The sequence below is a fragment of the Haematobia irritans genome, chromosome 2 (genome assembly GCF_050003625.1).
Source record: "Haematobia irritans isolate KBUSLIRL chromosome 2, ASM5000362v1, whole genome shotgun sequence".
Taxonomy (NCBI): Eukaryota; Metazoa; Arthropoda; class Insecta; order Diptera; family Muscidae; genus Haematobia; species Haematobia irritans.
This window is the reverse complement of record NC_134398.1, coordinates 150,742,515-150,765,578: the sequence shown is the minus strand read 5'-3', so window position 1 is coordinate 150,765,578 and position 23,064 is coordinate 150,742,515. Positions and strand designations below refer to the sequence as shown.

The following is a 23,064-nucleotide window of genomic DNA, read 5'->3' as shown; positions in this document are numbered from 1 at the left end:
TGTCGATTTAACGATGACCGTCAGTCTGTACATAGTCAAAGTATAGGTCGCAGTTTTAGTCCAATTCCATTTTTATACCCTCCACCATAGGATGGGGGGTATAATAACTTTGTCATTCCGTTTGTAACACATCGAAACATTGCTCTAAGACCCCATAAAGTATATATATTCTGGGGCATGGTGAAATTCTGAGTCGATCTAAGCTTGTCCGTCCCTCCGCCCATCTGTTGAAATCTCGTTAACTTCCGAACGAAACAAGCTATCGACTTGAAACTTGGCACAAGTAGTTGTTATTCATGTAGGTCGGATGATATTGCACATGGACCATATCGGTCCACTTTTACGTATAGCCCCATATAAACGGACCGCCAGATTTGGCTTACGGATCCTATAAGAGTAGCATATTTCAGCCGACCTGGCTGAAATTCGGTACATGGTGTCAACATATGATCTGTAACTACCACGCAAAAGTTGGCCCACATCGGTCCATAATTATATATAGCCCCCATATAAACCGATCCCCAGATTTGATCTTCAGAGCCTCTTAGAGGAGCAAAATTCATCCGATCCGCTTGAAATTTGGTACGTGGCGTTAGTATATGGTCTCTAACAACCATGCAAAAATTGGTCCACATCGGTCCATAATTATATATAGATCCCATATAAACCGATCTCCAGATTTGACCTCCGGAGCCTCTTAGAGGAGCAAAATTCAGCCGATCCGGTTGAAATTTGGTACATGGTGTTAGTATATGGTCTCTAACAACCATGCAAAAAGTGGTCCATATCGGTCCATAATTATATATAGCCCCCATGTAAACCGATCCCCATATTTGGTTTGCGGATCATCTAAGAGAAACAAATTTCATCCGATCCGGCTAACACCCAAAAATTGGTCCATATCGGTTCATAATCACGGTTGCCACTCGAGCCAAAAATAATCTAGCAAAATTTTATTTCTATAGAAAATTTTGTCAAAATTTTATTTCTATAGAAAATTTGGCAAAATTTTATTTCTATAGTAAATTTTGCCAAAATTTTATTCCTATAGAAAATTTTGTCAAATTTTATTTCTATAGTAAATTTTGGCAAAATTTTATTTCTATAGAAAATGTTGTAAAAATATTAAATCTTTTGAAAATTTTGTCAAAAAATTTTCGGAATCGCTGCGCCTTCCGAAGTGTTTTTGTAGGAACATTTTGCGTTAACTTAGTCAACCATATCCTTCGTGCTGAAAACAAATTCGAAAAGATTTGAATTCTTTCAAACAAATCGGACTACTTGCTTTTTCATTTATAGATACAAATACGGATATGCATATGTAATACGGTTCGTCTTAAAAAATGTCGGGGAGAGGGTGTACCCTTTCCTCAAAATTTTTTAAATAATGTTCTGTATTCAAGTAGTTGGAAAATCTTCTATATTTCTTGTGAATTTTAAGTGTGGAAATGTATCCATCTCCTCAACATATCTGAATATTAAGCGCTATATTATAATAACGTAACATACAAAGAATTACTGTTTCCAATTCAATAAATCGGAAAAAGCAAAAGTAGTAAAAAATTTTACCACATTAACATTTGATAAAATGTGGGAAAATGATGCACCCTCTACGTGGGCTGCCAATTTCATGTAAATTTAAGTTCTTTACTAAAAAGAAGTCTGGCAGAAGTCTGTGCAAAAATCATAAAATTATGTACCGAGTTCCCATTTACGGACAACCCTCTACTTTCAATTTAAGAAAAAAAAAACGGACAAAAGGGAACCCTCTCCCCACCTTCGCTCCACTCCGACCTGATATCGGACTATGACGTACCCCTATATTAATTTCACAACTACTCAATGGTCCCTATAAATTCCATCGAAGTAAATCGACAAAGTTTATTCAAATTTTCCCCTTCCCCAACCAGATATCGAAAAATCATATACTAATTTAAAAATCATGTATAAATTTAATCACCTCCTCCCACGTTCCCTGTAAATTTCAAGTAGATCGGAGATGTTTAAATTTTGCTCTATTGTTTTAAAGGGACGTCACTTTCCCCGATACAATATCGACAAACACCGTAGTGAATAGCACCCCTAACCTTCCCTGAAAATTCTTGAAACTTTCCTTCAAGTGTGGGGCAAGGAAGGTTGCCCCTTCGTTCATAACCTTCCCCCACCGCCTTTGTAAATTTCAAGAAAACTTAAGAATTTCCCCCTCGACCAAATGTCCAAAAGTGATGTAGCGCACCTTTTGTAAACGTCTCAGAAAATGTCAAGCAAATTATAAGCCTAAAGGAGCGGCCTCTCTTTCGTCCAAATATCACAAAATCAGGTATCAACTATTAATATCGTAACCTCTCCCCAGTCCTGTGTAAATTCCAAGTAACTCGGTAAAGTTAAATTGTTTCTCTGTATGTACTTAAGAGAAGCGGATGTCTCCCTATGCCCTTTTATTTTTATTAAAAAATCAGGAACCTGATATAAATTTCATAACCTCACCCATTTTTTCCGTAAAATTTCAGTCGGGGGAATTTAGTTTTGTTTTCACTGTACTTAAAAAAAAGTCGGGCAAAGGGGTGGCCCCCTCCCCGACCAAATATCGAAAAATAATGTAGCGGATTTTTGTCTAGATGGCAACATTCAATGAAAATTTCAAGCAAATCGCATAATTTTGTTCCAAGTTTCAAAAAGTAGGGCAAGGGGGAGGTCCCCCTCCCCGACCACATATGAAATCATCAGGTACCCCATATTAATTCCATAACCTCACCGCATGTTCTCTGTAAATCTCAAATAATTTCGAGAATTTTAGTTTTTTCACTGTACATTAAAAAAAATCGAACAAAGGGGAGATCCCCCTCCGCCACCAAATATCGAAATATAAAGTAGCGGATCTTTATCTAGATGCCAACCCCAACCTTCAATGAAAATTTCAAGCAAATCGGTCAACTTTGGTTCAATTTTCAAAAAGTCGGACAAAGGGGAGGTCCCCCTCCGCGAACAGGTGTCCAAAAATGAGGTACCCTATTTTCACCACATGAACGCCCCCTACGATCTCTGAAAGTTTCAAGTAAATCGGTTCATCCGTTTCGGAGCCAACTCGGTACATACAAACAAACAAACAAACAAATAAACAAACATAGATTGAATTTTATATATATAGATAGATTTTGTCAAAATTTTATTTCTATAGAAAATTTTGTTAAAATCTTATTTCTATAGAAAATTTTGTCCAAATGTTACTTCTATAGAAAATGTTGTCAAAATTTTAGTTTGTAAAAATTTTATTTCTATAGAAACTTTTGTCAAAATTTTATTTCTATAGAAAATTTTGTCGAACTTAATTAAATACGTATTTCATTGGCCTTTTTATACCCTTCACCACTACTGTGGTACAGGGTATAATAAGTTTGTGCATTTGTATGTAACGCCAAGAAATAGTGGTCATAGACCCACCTTTTAGTATACCGATCTGCTTAGAATTAAATTCTGAGTCGATTTAGCGATGTCCGTCTGTCTGTCTGTCCGTCCGTCTGTCTGTATATGTAATTTTGTGCACAAAGTACAGCTCGCAATTTAAGCCCGATCGTCCATAATAAAAATAATCTAGCAAATTTTTATTTCTATAGAAAATTTTGTCAAAATTTTATTTCTATAGAAAATTTTGTCAAAATTTTATTCCTATAGAAAATTTTGTCAAAATTTTATTTCTATAGAAAATTTTGTCAAAATTTTATTTCTATAGAAAATTTTGTCAAACTATTATTTCTATAGAAAATTTTGTCAAAATTTTATTTCTATAGAAAATTTTGTCAAAATTTTATTCCTATAGAAAATTTTGTCAAATTTTATTTCAATAGTAAATTTTGGCAAAATTTTATTTCTATAGAAAATGTTGTAAAACTTTTTAAATCTTTTGAAAATTTTGTCAAAATTTTATTTTTATCGAAATAACATTTTTTCAAAATGTTATTTCTTTAGAAAATTTTGTTAAAATCTTATTTCTATAGAAAATTTTGTCCAAATTTTACTTCTATAGAAAATGTTGTCAAAATTTTATTTTGTTAAAATTTTATTTCTATAGAAACTTTTGTCAAAGTTATATTTCTATAGAAAATTTTGTCGAACTTAAGTAAATACGTATTTCATTGGCCTTTTTTAGTTTAATATATACCACGTTTGGACTAAATATATCTAAATCTGAACCGATTTCAACCAGATTTGACATGCATAGTTACTATGTTAATTCTACACCATGTGCAAAATGTCACGTAAATCGGGGTACAACTTTGATCTCTGTGTTTATAGTAGTGTAAATCGGGCGAAAGATATATTGGAGCTATATCTTAATCTGAACCGGTTTCAATAAAATTAAGCACACTTGACTATACTAATAATTGTACTCCTTGCGCTAAATTTCAAGCAAATCAAGGTAAAACTCTGGCTTCTGGGGCCATATAAGTGCATATCGGGTGAAAGATATATATGGGAGCTATATCAAACTTTGAACCGATTTCAATCAAATTTAAGACACTTTACGACACTCAGTTGTACTCCTTGGGAAAACTTTAAAGTAAATCTGGCTGAAATTCTGTGGAAAATAATCCGGAAATATCTCAATTGCGTTTAATCTTCTTCTCAGTTAAAACTGTGAAACTTTTCATTAACATAGGACTATTATTTTCCCTAGCATCCATTTTTGTTTTGATTAAATGAATAATGTCGAACAGAAATTTTCCACAGTTCAAGAACTAATCCAATCGCATATTTTATTCTCCATTTTTTTCATCATATTGTTCATCAATTTGTAATCGTTTCTGATAGCAAACCTTCATAGGCTTGCCATCCCCCCATTTGCGGACCAAGAATTATGTATCATCCATCTCCCAATTTAACCATATTGAAATTGAATTGAATATAAATTCCCAAAAGGATATAAGCAAGTTGGTCGGTCGATTACACAAATTGGAAGTGGGTGAAAGAAGGTCATTACGTTTTGTGTGTAACGATTTTCATACATACAAAATTCTCTAGGTCTTCATTAAGAATTCACCAAATTGCAATTTTCTCACAATTCATAAATTGTGGCCTATGGTGATTTTTGGTTAAATTATGAATTATGATTTAATTACCCTACTAGAAAATTCAGTTTTCTACTCATTCATGATTAATTTCAATTCTTCATTAATGGTCGAGTATTTGGACATTGCTTAAGGCAATTGATTTAAGAGGAAAATTTTCGATTGGTATGCATGATTAATTAATTTGGAGAAATTAAGTGGAGCACGGATGTAACCATATTTTAGAGATAGGAATTTTTAGTGTATAATTGCAGTAGTAGACAATTAAAATGATGGCATATTTTTATTTTTGTTTTTATTATGCCATTAATAATTTTTACATTTAGGTCCCTACTTAGATTGTGTTTCATAGATAAAAAAAGTTTATAAGGGCGAAAGTTCGGCCAGGCCGAATCTTATGTACCGTCCACCATGGATTGCGTAGAAACTTCTATGAAAGACTGTCATCCACAATCGAATTACTTGGGTTGTGGTATCTTAAAACTTCTTAACATCGTTTTCTAAATTGTGAGTTAGTCCATACGTGGTATATACACTCAAAAAAGGAAACTTTCTATTTCACTGAAGCCAATTTAACTTTATATTAGTTCATAGATTTATTGTGTTTAGAAAAAATGTCCTTTACTCTAATAATTTTTTGCGTATATTAGTTAAATGAACTAAAACACAGGAAAAAATTATACACAAATGAATGAATGAAGATTTACTAAATTCGTACTTCTCACAAAATAGTTCATTATTTCTTTAAATTTGTAAATTTTTCTATAATTGCGTCCACCATGAACTTCGTATGTCACTAAAGACATTCTTGCAATTCTGAACTCCAAATTTTTCCATCAAACTGCAAAATTTTCTTTAACAAGTGAAAAAAATTATTTATGTCTAAGAAATTTTCCTGAATTTATGGAAAAATATTTACTTATTTTTGTGACATCGGCGTGACCAGCGTTTGTAATACTGTTTAGTTAAAAATTTCTAAAAATATTTAAAATTTTCGAAATCTTTTTTTCAGTGTATTAGAAAAAAGGTATGTCTAGGTATGTCTACAAATAATTACGAATCGATATGGACTTTTGCACGGTACGTAGAGAGCTAGAATTGCAATATGGGGGTCATTTATATGGGCGCTATATACAATTATGAACTTGATATGGACTAATTTTTGTGTATTGGGGATCGATTTATCTGAGGGCTATATATAGGTTAGGTTAGGTTAGGTGGTAGCCCGATGTATCAGGCTCACTTAGACTATTCAGTCCATTGTGATACCGCATTGGTGAACTTCTCTCTTATTACTGAGTGCTGCCCGATTCCATGTTAAGCTCAATGACAAGGGACCTTCTTTTTTATAGCCGAGTCCGAACGGCGTTCCACATTGCAGTGAAACCACTTAGATAAGCTTTGAAACCCTCAGAAATGTCACCAGCATTACTGAGGTAGGATAATCCACCGCTGAAAAACTTTTTGGTGTTCGGTCGAAGCAGGAATCGAACCCACGACCTTGTATATGCAAGACGGGCATGCTAACCATTGCACCACGGTGGCTCCCAAGTGCTATACATAACTATAGACCGATATGGACCTAGTTAGGCATGGTTGTTAACGGCCATATACTAGCACAATGTACCAAATTTCAACTGACTCGGATGAAATTTGCTCCTCCAAGAGGCTCCAAAACCAAATCTGGGGATCGGTTTATATGGGGGCTATATATAATTATGGACTGATATGAACCAATTCCTGCATGGTTGTTGGATACTATATATTAACATCACGTACCAAATTTCAACCGAATCGGATGAATTTTGCTCTTCCAAGGGGCTCCGGAGGTCAAATCTGGGGATCGGTTTATATGAGGGCTATATATAATTATAGACCGATATCGACCAATTTTTGCATGGGTGTTTGAGGCCATATATTAACACCATGGGCCAAATTTCAGCCGGATCGGATGAAATTTGCTTCTCTTAGAGGCTCCGCAAGCCAAATCTGGGGATCGGTTTATATGGGGGCTATATAAAATTATGGACCGATGTGGACCAATTTTTGCATGGTTATTAGAGACCATATACTAACACCATGTACCAAATTTCAGCCGGATCGGATGAAGTTTGCTCCTCCAATAGGCTCCGGAGGACAAATCTGGGGATCGATTTATATGGGGGCTATATATAATTATGGACCGATATGGACCAATTCTTGCATGCTTGTTAGAGACCATATACTAACACAACGTACCAAATTTCAACCTGATCGGATGAATTTTGCTCCTCTAAGAGGCTCCGGAGATCAAATCTGGGGCACGGTTTATATGGGGGCTTTATATTATTATGGACCGATATGGACCAATACTTGCGTGTTTGTTGGAGACCACATTCTAACACCACGTTCCAAATTTCAACCGGATCGGATGAATTTTGCGCCTCCAAGAGGCTCCGGAGGACAAATCTGGGGATCAATTTATATGGGGGCTATATATAATTATGGACCGATATGGACCAATTCTTGCATGCTTGTTAGAGACCATATACTAACACAACGTACCAAATTTCAACCGGATCGGATGAATTTTACTCCTCTAAGAGGCTCCGGAGATCAAATCTGGGGAACGGTTTATATGGGGGCTATATATAATTAATGGCCGATGTGGACCAATTTTTGCATGGTTATTAGAGAACATATACCAACACCATTCGCTTAGAGGCTCCGCAAGCCAAATCTGGCTATCGGTTTATATGGGGGCTATATAAAATTATGGACTGATATGAACCAATTCCTGCATGATTGTTGGATACCATATACTAACATCACGTACCACATTTCAACCGGATCGGATGAATTGTGCTCTTCCAAAGGGCTCCGGAGGCCAAATCTGGGGATCGGTTTATATGGGGCCTATATATAATTATAGACCGATATCGATCAATTTTTGCATGGGTGTTTGAGGCCATATACTAACACCACGTACCAAATTTCAACTGAATCAGATGAATTTTGGTCTTCCAAGAGGCTCCGTATGTCAAAACTGGTGATCGGTTTATATTGGGGCTATATATAATTATTGACCGATGTGGACCAATTTTGGCATGGTTGTTAGAAACCATATACTAACACCATGTACCAAATTGCAGCCGGTTTATATGGGGGCTATATATAATTATGGACCGATGTGGACCAATTTCTATAGGAAATTTTGTCAAAAATTCATTTCTGTTGGAAATTTTTTAAAATTTCATAACTGTAGGAAATTTTGGCTGAATTTCATACTTATAAGAAATTTTGTCAAAATTTCATTTCCATAGGAAATTTTGTCAGAATTTCATTACTGTAAGATATCTTGTCAAAATTTCATTGCTATAGGAAATTTTGTTTAAATTTCATTTCTGTTGGAAATTTTGTCAAAATTTCATTTCTATAAGAAATTTTGTCAAAATTTCATTTCTATAGGAAATTTTGTTAGAATTTAATTTTTATAGAATTTTTTGTAAATATTTCAATTTTTTCTAAATTTTATCAAAATTGCGAAAATCGGTTTCAACAGAATTCAAACCACAACGTTTGGCATATCTGATATTATTTTGAGGACCGAGCTGTAACAGAAATTTGCTTCTCTTAAATTTGGCGGTCCGTTTATATGGGGGCTATACGTAAAAGTAGACCGATATGGCCCATTTGCAATACCATACGACCTACATCGATAGCAACTACTTGTGCCAAGTTTCAAGTCGATAGCTTGTTTCGTTCAGAAGTTAGCGTGATTTCAACAGACGGACATGCTCGGATCGACTCAGAATTTCACCACGACCCAGAATACATATACTATATGGGGTCATAGAGCAATATTTCGATGTTTTACAAACGGAAAGATAAAATTAATATACCCCCATCCTATTGTGGAGGGTATAAAAATAAATATGTTCGAGAACATGGATACCTTTCTTCACACTTTTACAAAGAAACCCTTTTGAATTGATTTTTAGGACCATTCCCTTTAACTCATGCCAGGTTTTGGAGAAACCCGCAGCAAAGTAATACCCCCCCCAGCAAAAAAAATTTGGGAGTTCTTTCAAAGGCACAACTTTAAAAGCACTTAATGCTTATGTTTTCTAATTCAGTATGTGTGGTTTAGGGTATGATCTACTCGGCCCCGCCCGACTTTCTTTTTTACTCATTTGTTTTAAGTTTGATTAATTTTTCCAATTATGAGAAGATGAAATTTCGTAAATGTCAGTTAAAAATGGAACATATTTTTCTGGTTTCAACCATGCATATTGGAAATCTCAAAAAGGTTTGTACTCCCCAATTCAGTGAAAATGTCGCACCATTTAGTTATTTATTATATATTATTTTATTTCCATAAAACAATTCGATTATTTGTCTGTGTTGGCTCAATATTTACCAACAAAAGGTCGTTTTGATATTGTGACTAGCCTCTTAAGGTGGGTACTATATGTTCGATTTTTTTCCAACAAAACTCTAAACTAGTAGTAATAAATTTCTTTTCAAATATTAAATGGACAAGTTGATTGTGTATGATTTCGTTTTTTTTTTAATAAATTAATGTAAACAAGTAAAGAAAGTCTAAAGTCGGGCGGGACTGACTATATTATACCCTGCACCACTTTGTAGATCTAATTTTTCGATACCATATCACATCCGTCAAATGTGTTGGGGGCTATATATGAAGGTTTGTCCCAAATACATACATTTAAATATCACTCGATCTGGACAGAATTTGATAGACTTCTACAAAATCTATAGACTCAAAATTTAAGTTGGCTAATGCACTAGGGTGGAACACAATTTTAGTAAAAAACAAGTAAGTAAAGTCTAAAGTCGGGCGGAGACGACTATATTATACCCTTCACCCCAATGTAGGCCAAAATTTGTGTTACCATCTCAACTACTTCACATTTGCTGGAAGCTATATAAAGGAGACAATTTTTTACTTCTACAAAATCTCTAGAATTAAAATTTAAATCGGCTAACGCTATCCAGTTATTTGTAGGAAAATTCCATTGAAAATGGGTCTAAAATGTGTAACAGTCTACCATATTTCCCCAACTCTGGTGTACGTATATATGGGAGCTTTATATAATCTGAACCGATTTTGACTAAATTTGACATGTATAGTAAGAATAATACTTCTGCTATCTATGCGGAATTTCACGTAAATGGGAGTATAACTTTGGCCCCCCTGGTCATATGAGTGCAAATCGGACGGAAGATATATATGGGAGCCATATTTAAATCTGAACCGATTTCAACCAAATTTGGCACAATTACCGATACTACTAAACGTACTCCTTGTGCGAAATTTGAAGCAAATCACGGCAAAACCCTGGATTTTGAGGCCATATAAGATCAAATCGGACGAAATATATATGGGAGCTATATCTAAATCTGAATCGATTTTGATCATATTTGGCACATACAATAGTATCGTTAAAAGTACCGTTTGTGCAAAATTTGAAGTAAGTCAGGGCAAAACTCTGGCTTTTGAGACCATATAAGTCCAAATCGGGCGAAAGATATATATGTGAGCTATATCTAAATCTGAACCGATTTAAACAAAATTTGACACACTTAACGATACTATTAAACGTACCCCTTGTACAAAATTTGAAACAAATCACGGCAAAACTCTGGCCTTTGTGGCCATATAAGTTCAAATCGGACGAAAGATATATATGGGAGCTATATCTCAATTTGAACCGATTTCAATCAACTTTATCAAGCATTGGTAGAATGTCAATTCTACCCTCTGTGCAAAATTTCACGAAGATCGGTAGTAAACTTTGGCCTCTGTTGTCATATGAGTCTAAATCGGACGAAAGATATATATGGGAGCTGTATCTAAATCTGAACCGATTTGCCTGATATTTTGCAAGATTCTCGAGATTCATAAAATATTTGGATGTACGGTATTTCAAGAAAATCGGTTGTGAAACACGCTAACTATGACCAAATCGGGGATAAATATATATGGCAGCTATATCTAAATCTGAACCAATTTTTTCCAAAACCAATGGCGATTGTCTCTGTCCCAAGAAACGGCCTTATGCCAAATTTGAGGACGATCGGACTTAAATTGCGAGCTGTACTTTGTGCACAAAATTACATATACAGACAGACGGACGGACAGACAGACAGACAGGCGGACATCGCTAAAACGACTCAGAATTTAATTCTTAGCCGATCGGTATACTAAAAGATGGGTCTATGACCACTATTTCTTGGCGTTACATACAAATTCACAAACTTATTATACCCTGTACCACAGTAGTGGTGAAGGGTATAAAAAGTAACCGTGGAAAAATAAGCTTAATTTCAGCTTGAAAACCGAACATTGTAATTACCCTTACCCGTAACTTTGTCATGGCCAAATACTGTATGGGTATAGGTAGGCTTCGTCTCATTAAACTCACGGCAAACATATTTGTCAAAGTCAGGAGATTATTGAAATGAGAAGACTTTTCGATTTTGTGCATCAAAGACCATATGTTGTTCGTATTATAATCGCATCATTCAATATTGGTTCTCTTTCTAGCTCTCTTTGTTTGTGGGGGGTTTTTTCTCATAGGTGAGTTTGAGAGAGGAGGGTGTCAGCGTATGTGTGTGTGTGCGTTTGTGTATGCATGTGATTAACTTACCGTTGCAAACAATCTTCACGTCCTGCCAGTGCTAGTTTAACAATATCCGCAAACACCGGAATTACAACCCAATCATTTGGTTTCGCCGGTTGGTGCATTCCCTTTGAGGACACGGTATTCGATACTGTGGAAAGTGCAATTGCCGTCAAGGCCGATGATGAAGGTGGTGCCGATTCCGATAAAGAGGAAGTGGTGCCTGGTGAATTGTATGCAATTGCTGCAGCTACTGGCAAATGGGTGTTGGAAACTTTTCCTACTAATGATTTTTTTGAGATGCACACTTGTTGGGATTGTTGTTGTTGTTGCGGTCCTATTGGCGTTGGTGGTGGTAACGGATGTTGTTGAACTGACTCCTCAGTGGGCGTTACTAGCAATGTGCCAAGAGAACTGGCATTTGGGGTCTTTATTAACGAGGAGCCACTTGATGAAAGAGGCGCCGTTGTCGATCCATCATGGGAAACCGCACTTAACACCGCTGACGATGTTTCCGCCTCTACATCCACTTCCGCATCTACATCCGTCCCCGTTGTTGTGGTCGTCGCCGTTGGTGTATCAGTTAATGCTGTAACTGTTGTTGCTGCCGATGATGAGGTCGAGAGTATTACAGGATTTGTAGCTATTGACGCTGTTCCTGTTGCTATCGTGATAGTGGTGGTGGTGGTGGTATTGGCGGTTAAACTGCTGGATGATGATAATGCTGATGTTAAATATGTGTCAGTCTTTTGTTGCAAATGCCTTTGTTGTTGCTGCTGCTGCTGTAGAAGTTGATTCTGATAGTGATGACTTTCATTTAGGACTATCGCCTGTTTATGCCATAAATTCCCATGCCCCTCGGCATGACGTTGCATACAATCTAATTGCTGACATGTCACTTGTAACTTACTCCACTGTTCGTTGTTGAAGAATGTTGTGTAGATTGCGGATTATTTTCATTAAGAGTTGCAAATATATTGGTGTCGATATCAAATGGAACAAAATCACGCAAAACGAGAGAGAGAGAGAGAGAGAAATGAGAAAAAAGCGTATTAATAAGTTAGGGTAGTACAATGTTTAATAAAATTTAAGTCTCTAATAGGATTAAAGTGTACATTTCAATGGGAAATGAATCAGAATGACATGAAACCACAATGTAAGCTTTTCAATTTTAAATGATTTCTTCAATAAGATACAAATAATTTTACTGAGTAATTTTTCCATATTAACTGTAGGATACAGGCAAAAATTTCCGTCGTAAACATTAGCGTCATTACACCGACCGATTTCGTTCCTTCCAAGTTTTTCTAGAATCCATGGATGTTCTCAATTCTACAACTGATAAAAAATAAAACCGGATAGCACATAGCTCGTTTTATATTCTTATATCAGACTGTGAGAAAAGTGACTTATCGGACTAATCTCGTAATATGTAAGAAAAATGTCATGACTCAGGAATAATTTTATGAGTAATTTACCTTAGGGGCGTGTCTGAAAATATAAGCAGGATTAAAATCAAGAACATTATTAAACTCTTAAAATTCTAAGTGTCACCAAAATTGCAAATTAATTCAACTCGTAAAAGTCTTATATCCATAAGCGGTCACTATATATCACTATATATATCCATAAGCGGTCTTATATCCATACAGTCACAATGAAATTATGTTCCTGACTCACGCTCACGCACGACATTTGGTTTGTTACTCACGCTCACGCGGTTGCCATCAGACTGACTAACGAAAATTTTCGTGAGTCACGACAATTCACGTGAGTCGATCTAGTAATGTCCGTCCGTCTGTCTGTTGAAACTACAGTAACTTCCAAACGAAACAAGATATCCATATGAAACTTGGCACAAGTAGTTGTTATTGACGTAGGTTAGGTTAGGTGGCAGCCCGATGTATTAGGCTCAATTAGACTATTCAATCCATTGTTATAACACATTGGTGAACTTCTCTCTTATCACTGAGTGCTGCCCGATTCCATGTTAATCTCAATGACAAGGGACCTCCTTTTTATAGCCGAGTCCGAACGGCGTTCCACATTGCACTGAAACCACTTAGAGAAGCTTTGAAACCCTCAGAAATGTCACCAGCATTACTGAGGTGGGATAATCCACCGCTGAAAAACTTTTTGGTGTTCGGTCGAAGCAGGAATCGAACCCACAACCTTGTGTATGCAAGGCGGGCATGCTAACCATTGCACCACGGTGGCTCCCTTATTGACGTAGAACAGATGGTATTGCTAATGGACAATATCGGACCACTTTAAGGTATAGTCCCCATATAAACCGACCCCCTTCCTGACCCTAGCAGGAACAAATTTCATCCGAACAGGTTGAAATTTGGAACGTACTGTTAGGTCTATAACCACCATGAAACCATATATATATTATTATATATAGCCTCCCATATAAACTGATTCGCAAATTTTATTTTTTGAGCAGCGTTGCTAATTTGGCTTTTTATACGCTTAACCAAACATTATTCAGAGTACAATAATTTTGATCTGGCAAAAAATACCAGAAATATTGATTTATATACAGATCGACTCGGAATCACCAACTGAATCGATCTAGCCCATGGTGTCCGTCCGTTCGTTTGTCTCTCTATGGATTTGTTGTTCGCAGGATTATTACCCGATTTTGATAAAATTTAGCCCTAATAACCATATTATACACTCCACCATAGGACTCTGTCTTCCATTTGTAACACATCGAAATACTAGTCTCAGATTCCAAAAAGTAGATCTATTCTGGGTCATGGAGAAATTCTGAGTCAACCTAGACAGGTTTGTCCGTCCGTCTGTTGAAATCACTCCCACTTCCGAAATGAGCTATCGACCTTTAAACACGGTTGGCACTCGAGCTCCAAATATACTACCAAAATTTGGAGAAAATTTTGCCAAAAATACTACAAGAACAAAAAGTCTAATTTTGTCAAAATTTTATTTCTATAGAAAATTTTGTCAAAATTTTATTTCCATAGAAAATTTTGTCACAATTTTATTTCTATAGAAAATTTTGTCAAAATTTTATTTTCATAGAAAATTTTGTTAAAATTTTATTTCCATAGAAAATTTTGTCAAAATTTTAGTTCTATAGAAAATTTTGTCAAAATTTTATTTCCATAGAAAATTTTGTCAAAATTATATTTCCATAGACAAATTTTTTCAAAATTTTATTTCGGAAGAAAAATTTTGTCAAAATTTTATTTCTATAGAAACTTTTGTCGAAATTTTATTTCTATAGAAAATTTTGTTAAAATTTTATTTCCATAGAAAATTTTGTCAAAATTATGTTTCCATAGAAAATTTTGTCATAATTTTAGTTCGAACAAATTTCTTGTAAAAATTATATTTCGATAGACAAATTTTGTCAAAATTTTAGTTTTATAGAAAATTTTATCAAAATTTTATTTCTATAGAAAATTTTGTCGAAATTTTATTTCTATAGAAAATTTTGTCAACATTTTATTTCTTTAGACCATTTTGTCACAATTTTATTTCTATAGAAAATTTTGTCAAAATTTTATTTCGATAGAAAAATTTGTCAAAATTTTATTTCTATAGAAAATTTTGTCAATATTTTATTTCTATAGAAAATTTTGTCAAAATTTTATTTCCATACAAAATTTTGTCAAAATTTTATTTGGATAGACAAATTTTGTCAAAATTTTAGTTCTATAGAAAATTTTGTCAAAATTTTATTTCTGTAGAAAATTTTGTCAAAATTATATTTCTATAGAAAATGTTGTCAAATTTTTATTTCTATAGAAAATGTTGCCAACATTTTTTTATACCCTCCACATTAACTTTGTCATTCCGTTTGTAACACAACGAAATATTGCTCTAAGACTTCATAAAGTATATATATTCTGGGTCGTGGTGAAATTCTGAGTCGATCGGAGCATGTCCGTCCGTCTGTTGAAATCACGCTAATTTCCGAACGAAACAAGCTATCGACTTGAAACTTGGCACAAGTAGTTGTTATTGATGTAGGTCAGATGGTATTGCAAATGGGCCATATCGGTCCACTTTTACGTATAGCCCCCATATAAACGGACCTTCAGATTTGGCTTGCGGAGCCTCTAAAAGAAGCAAATTTTATGCGATCCGGCCGAAATTTGGTACATGGTGTTAGTCTATGGTCTCTAATGACCATACAACAATTGGTCCACATCGGTCCATAATTACATATAGCCCCCATATAAACCGATCACCAGATTTGACCTCCGGAGCCTCTTGGAAGACCAAAATTAATCTGATTCAGTTGAAATTTGGTACGTGGTGTTAGTATACGGCCTGAAACACCCATGCAAAAATTGGTCCAAATCGGTTCATAATTATATATAGCCCCCATATAAACCTATCCCCAGAATTGACCTCCAGATCCTCTTGGAGGAGCAAAATTCGTCCGATCCAGTTGAAATTTGGTACGTGATGTTAGTATATGGTCTCTAATAACCATGCGAATATTGGTCCATATTGGTCCATAAGTATATATAGCCCTCATTTAAATCGCTCCCCAGATTTGACCTCCGGAACCTCTTCGAGGAACAAAATTCATCCGATCCGGTTGAAATTTGGTACATTGTGCTAGTATATGGACGGTAACAACCATGCCTAACTAGGTCCATATCGGTCTATAGTTATATACAGCCCTCTGATAAATCGATCCCCAATCACAAAAAATTGGTCCATATCAAGTCCATAATTGTATATAGCCCCCATATAAGCGACACCAATATTTCAATTCTGGCTCTCTTCGTATCGTGCAAAAAGTCCATATCGATTTGTAATTATTTGTAGACTTACTTATACATAACTGTTTTGTCTGATATATACCACGTATGGACTAACTCAAAATTTAGAAAACGATGTTAAGAAGTTTTAAGATAACACAACCTAAGTAATTCGATTGTGGATGACAGTCTTTCGTAGAAGTTTCTACTCAATCCATGGTGGAGGGTAAATAAGATTCGGCCTGGTCGAAGTTACGGCCGTATATACTTGTTTTTGTTCGTTTTTTTAGAAAATTTTGTAAAAATTTTATTTCTATACCAAAATTTGTAAAAATTTTATTTCTAGAGAAAATTTTGCCAAAATTTTTTTCTATGAAAAATTTGGTCAAAATTTTCTTTCTATAGAAAATTTTGCCACAATTTTTTCTATAGAAAATTTTGCAACATTTTTTTCTACAGAAAATTTTGTCAAATTTTTACTTCTATAGAAAATTTTGCCAAAATTTTTTTCTATAGATAATTTTGACAAAATTTTATTTCTATAAAAATTTTTTTCAAAATTTTATTGCTATAGAAAATTTTGTTAATATTTTATTTCTATAGAAAATTTTTTGAAACTTTACATCTATATAAAATTTTATTTCTATAGAAAATTTTGTCAACATTTTATTTCAATGGAAAATTTTGTCAAAATTTTATTTCTATAGAACATTTTATCAAAATTTTATTTCTGTATAAAATTTTGTCAAAATTTTATTTCTATAGAAAATGTTGCCAATTTTTTTTTTAGAAAATTTTTTCAAAAATTTTTTTCTATAGAAAATTTTGTCAAAATTGTATTTTATTTTTATTTTATTTTTATTATGTATTTTAATAACCTGCACAACAAGAATTAATTCTTATAATTACAGTACAGGCATTTAGTGTCCAACAATAACATCCTTATATTATTAATTTAAAATTATTAAATTAAAATTAAATAAATTGAACATAAAAAAACAGAAATGAACTTAACTACAACAATTGTTTGTTTGAGTAAAAAAGAAAATAAAAATGACAAATAAAGTGTATAAATATTTCTATACAAAACTTGTCCGAATTTTATTTCTATAGAAAATTTTGTCAAAATTTAATTTTATAGAAAGAATTTGCGATCTTACTCAAATATAGATATAGCTTTCATACATATGTATGGTCCGTTTTTCCCAAATGTGGACATAATACTCTTATTTCGTACCAAAATTGCTCAAATTTCAAATTTAGAGGTCTTATTCAAACTTACATATAGGTCTTACATAAATATATTGTCCGATTTTCATAAAGTTCAGATTTAGATATAGTTCGTAGCAAAATGATGAAGGATACAATATAAATAATGCCAAACAGCACAAGTTCAAATCTCTGCTTTTGTGAAAGTTTAATTTTGTTTTATATTTGTTTATCTTGTTTATCGATTTTCTATATTTTTTTTTCAACTTTTAAATGCCCAAAATTATATTTTTCATTTGAAACGGCAAAATTGATGATCTAAGATAAAAACGCTTCAAATATGGGCTAAAACTTATTTTTAGGATATTGTATCATTGGTTTAAGAAAACTTTTTTTAACTGGAAGTATCACTTAGTATTTTGGATTTTTAAAAGTGGTATGTGTTTCTACGCGTTTTTTTTTTTAGTAAAGCAAAACGAGAATGAAAATTCCATAAATGAGATCTGTGTCCTAATTTTAATGTTAGCAACAAAGGTCCCTACAAAATGTCCTTATTTTAAAGAAGCCGCATCTTTGGCTCGGAATCCTTAAGGGAAGGTCAAAATCTCTGGATCCAAGTAAACTTTTTTTGAGTGTAAGATACAAACTCAAGAGAACTTTCAATGATGTTAATTAGCAAAGAAGATATGGACATTTTCATCCATGCATAGAGTCGAACATACGAAGAACCTACAAAAGATGGCCCAAATTTGAGACGATTGTCTTTTACCTGGACACATAACAACAACAACGAAACATCAAATGAAGATTAAGTGGAAAGCTTGGAAGTGCTAGGTTCATAAGGACATGAGTCTGTAACCTTGTCATCATACAAAAATCATCAATTATTGCGGGAGTTGCATAAGCGATCTCGATATGGATATTTTCAAGAAGTTTTCATTAACGTATTCATCAGTCTGTTTTGGGGTTTACCCCAGCCACCTATTGTTTGTGGATTGTCATCAGAATGTCATAAATCTTGTGATTGACATTTATGGAAGAAATGAAAAACAAAGAAAGTGTTCCTACCTTATGGCATAGGTTTTTATACGGATTTTACCTCACGAAGATGGATTAAAATACCAACCCAAACTCACTCATATCACACGGAAGGTCACATGCAAAATATAGTACAACGGAAAAGGAAAACAAAGGCTACAAAATATGACATTGATATTCAACGATGGTTATCATGGTAGAGAGTGTCTATTTGTGGTTGGAGGAAATAATGGTGTGCTGATTACACTGCATTTTCATTATACTCTGATGATTTTAATATCCCCTAGGAGATTGTCTTCCTCTCTTACCCATTGCTTTTGTAGTTTGTTCATGCTGTCTTTGTAGACGCCAATGGCAACTTGCTTTCGGTTTTTTAATAAGACTGTGTAGATAGTAAGAAACAACGATGGATGTAATTTACCAAGTTCTTCTTCTCCTTAAAGCCATGTCTGCGTTATGTTTTTGTCATCATCACAATGATTCCTTTTTTATTTATTTTCTTTTTTTTTTCAAAATATTTTCAATGCCTTAGTGTAATGATTTTTATTAAAGTTTTTCTTTTAATCTTATCATTTTTCTATGCCTTCGCATTTCTTGGAAAATGAATACAGTGAGAAAACAAAAACGCTGAAGCCTCATGTTCAAAGTTTTCAATTAAAAAAATTCCATCACAAAATTTCTAAAAAACAAGTAAGAAAAATCTAAAGTCTAGAGGGCTGACAATATTGTGTGGCTGATACGTTTTGCAACCAAATTTAGACGATTCTAAACAAGTAAGCAAAGTCTAAAATCGGGTGGACCACTTTGTAGATCCACATTTTCAACACATTATGTATAAAGGTTTATGGGCAAAATTTCGCTAAAATGTCTTTATGATTTATCGGTTGTTAAATATATATTAAAGGTCTAGGAAAATTGAGTCATTCTTACAAGTTGTCGAATTAGCAGTGGCGATGTGTGTCAAATCTGAACTGATTGCAACCAAATTTGTCACGCATAGTACGATGTTAATTTTACTCCCTGTGCAAAGTTCCATGTAAATCGGAATTCAACTTTGACCTCTGTGGTCATATCACTGCAAATAAGGCGAAAGATAAAGGTAGGGTAAATATATAAATCTGAACCGATTTCAACCAAATTGCTGCACCCTTTGGAAAATGTTTCAATAGAAATGAAATTTTGACAAAGTTTTCTATATAACAAGTACATGCGGCCGTAAGTTCGGCCAGGCCAAATCTTATGTACCCTCCACCATGGATTGTATAGAAACTTGTACTAAAGACTGTCATCCACAATCGAATTACTTGGGTTGCGGTAACACTTGCCGATGGCAAGGTAACTTAAAACTTTTTAACACCGTGTTTTCAATTTTAAATTAGTCCATACGGGGTATATATTAAACAACAATAGGCCTATTAAATACGTAAAGGCCTATTAAATGAATTTTTAAAAAATTTTCTATAGAAGCAAAATGTTGACTAAATTTTCTATAGAAGAAAAATGTTGACTAAATTTTCTCTAGAAATAAAATTTGGACAAAATTTTCTATAGAAATAAAATTTAGACAAAATTTTCTATAGAAATAAAAATTTGACAAAATTTTGTATAGCAATAAAATTTTGACAACATTTTCTATAGAAATAAATTTTTGAGAAAATTGTCTATAGAAATAAAATTTTGGTAGTTTATTTTTGGTGGTCAGCTATATATAACTATAGGCCGATATGGACCAATTTTGGCATGGTTGTTAGCGGCCATATACTAGCGTAATGTACCAAATTTTACCACGTACCAAATTTCAACAGGGATAAATTTTGCTCCTCCAATAGCTCCGGTGGTCACATCTGGGGATCGGTTTAAATGGGGGTTATATAATTAAGACTGGAATGGACCAATTTTTGCATGGTTGTTAGAGACCATATAAAGGGTGATTTGTTAAGAGCTTGATAACTTTTTTTTAAAAAAAAACGCATAAAATTTGCAAAATCTCATCGGTTCTTTATTTGAAACGTTAGATTGGTCCATGACATTTACTTTTTGAAGATAATTTCATTTAAATGTTGACCGCGGGTGCGTCTTAGGTGGTCCATTCGGAAAGTCCAATTTTGGGCAACTTTTTCGAGCATTTCGGCCGGAATAGCCCGAATTTCTTCGGAAATGTTGTCTTCCAAAGCTGGAATAGTTGCTGGCTTATTTCTGTAGACTTTAGACTTGACGTAGCCCCACAAAAAATAGTCTAAAGGCGTCAAATCGCATGATCTTGGTGGCCAACTTACCGGTCCATTTCTTGAGATGAATTGTTCTCCGAAGTTTTCCCTCAAAATGGCCATAGAATCGCGAGCTGTGTGGCATGTAGCGCCATCTTGTTGAAACCACATGTCAACCAAGTTCAGTTCATCCATTTTTGGCAACAAAAAGTTTGTTAGCATCGAACGATAGCGATCGCCATTCACCGTAACGTTGCGTCCAACAGCATCTTTGAAAAAATACGGTCCAATGATTCCACCAGCGTACAAACCACACCAAACAGTGCATTTTTCGGGATGCATGGGCAGTTCTTGAACGGCTTCTGGTTGCTCTTCACTCCAAATGCGGCATTTTTGCTTATTTACGTAGCCATTCAACCAGAAATGAGCCTCATCGCTGAACAAAATTTGTCGATAAAAAAGCGGATTTTCTGCCAACTTTTCTAGGGCCCATTCACTGAAAATTCGACGTTGTGACAGATCGTAAGTCTATTCATGATGAAATGTCAAAGCATACTGAGCATCTTTCTCTTTGACACCATGTCTGAAATCCCACGTGATCTGTCAAATACTAATGCATGAAAATCCTAACCTCAAAAGAATCACCCTTTACTAACACAACGTACCAAATTTCAACCGGATCGGATGAATTTTTCTCTTCCAAGTGGCTCCGGAGGGCTAATCTGGGGATCGGTTTATATGGGGGCTACATATAATTATGGACCGATATGGACAAATTCCTGCATGGTTGTCAGAGACCTAACTAATTTGGTACTAACACCACGTACCAAATTTCAACCGAATCGGATGAATTTTGCTCCTCCAAGAGGATCCGCAAGCCAAATCTGGGCGTCGGTTTATATGGGGGCTATACGTAAAAGTGGTCCTATATGGCCCATTTGCAATACCATCCGACCTAACATACATTAATAACAACAACTTGTGCCAAGTTTCAAGTCAATAGCTTGCTTCGTTCGGAAGTTCAACAGACGGACGGACGGACAAGCTTAGATAGACTCAGAACATATATTATGGGGTCTTAGAGCCATATTTCGATGTGTTACAATCGGAATGACAAAGTTAATATACCCCTCATCCTATGGTGGAGCATATAAAAATAAAGTTTTGACAAAATTTTCTATAGAAATAAAATTTTCCATAGAAATAAAATTTTGACAAAAATTTCTATAGAAATAAAATTTTGACAAAATTTTTTATAGAAATAAAATTTTGACAAAATTTTCTATAGAAATAAAATTTTGACAAAATTTTTTTGACAACATTTTCTGCAGAAATATAATTTTGACAAAATTTTCTATAGAAATAAAATTTTCTAAAGAAATAAAATTTTGACAAAGTTTTGTATATAAATAAAATTTTGGAAAAATTTTCTATAGAAATAAAGTTTTGCCAAAATTTTCTAAAGAAATACAATTTTCTATAGAAATAAAATTTTGACAAAATTTTCTATAGAAATAAAATTTTGACAAAATTTTCTATAGAAATAAAATTTTGTTGTTGTTTTTTATTTCAGCTTAAAACCATACATTGACTAAACTACAAGAGTAGCTTAACCAACAGAGGAAAAGAATGTTTGTCAAATTTATTTGGGCAAAGCCCTATAGACTGCAAGATGGTTGGATGGACGCACGTTTCGGAATTACCACATTCCTCATCAGCATCCTCTACTTGCAGCAAAACTATCAACCAATTATCAGAATAAATTCAGGCAGTTTATTAAACCCAACAAAAACCACACTTGAACCCTCCGAAAAAAGGTTTTACATTGATAGCCGGCTTATGCCGAAATAAATTCGAAACAAACATATCTCTTTTCCTATGCCACTGTCAAATCATCGATTTGAATTCACATGGCTGGGTTTATTTTGAGCGTGCCTCCTCTTCTTTTCCATTTGTTTTGTTTTGTTATTGTTGGTTTTGTTCTTTAAGCATTGTTGTTGTTTTTTATTTCAGCTTAAAACCATACATTGACTAAACTACAAGAGTAGCTTAACCAACAGAGGAAAAGAATGTTTGTCAAATTTATTTGGGCAAAGCCCTATAGACTGCAAGATGGTTGGATGGACGCACGTTTCGGAATTACCACATTCCTCATCAGCATCCTCTACTTGCA

At 34.2% G+C, this 23,064-nt stretch overlaps 1 protein-coding gene across 1 annotated transcript in view; it reads right to left on the bottom strand.

The window, feature by feature from the left end:
• The window catches only part of LOC142225115 (uncharacterized), a 294,761-nt gene that overhangs the window by 92,310 nt on the left and 179,387 nt on the right, over positions 1-23,064 (bottom strand). Inside the window, exons 10-11 of the mRNA XM_075294888.1 lie at positions 12,504-12,606; positions 11,720-11,915 (exon numbers count right to left, since the gene is read on the bottom strand). Of these exons, the coding sequence (XP_075151003.1) occupies positions 11,720-11,915; positions 12,504-12,606 (299 nt within the window). The remainder of the gene's footprint in view (positions 1-11,719; positions 11,916-12,503; positions 12,607-23,064) is intronic.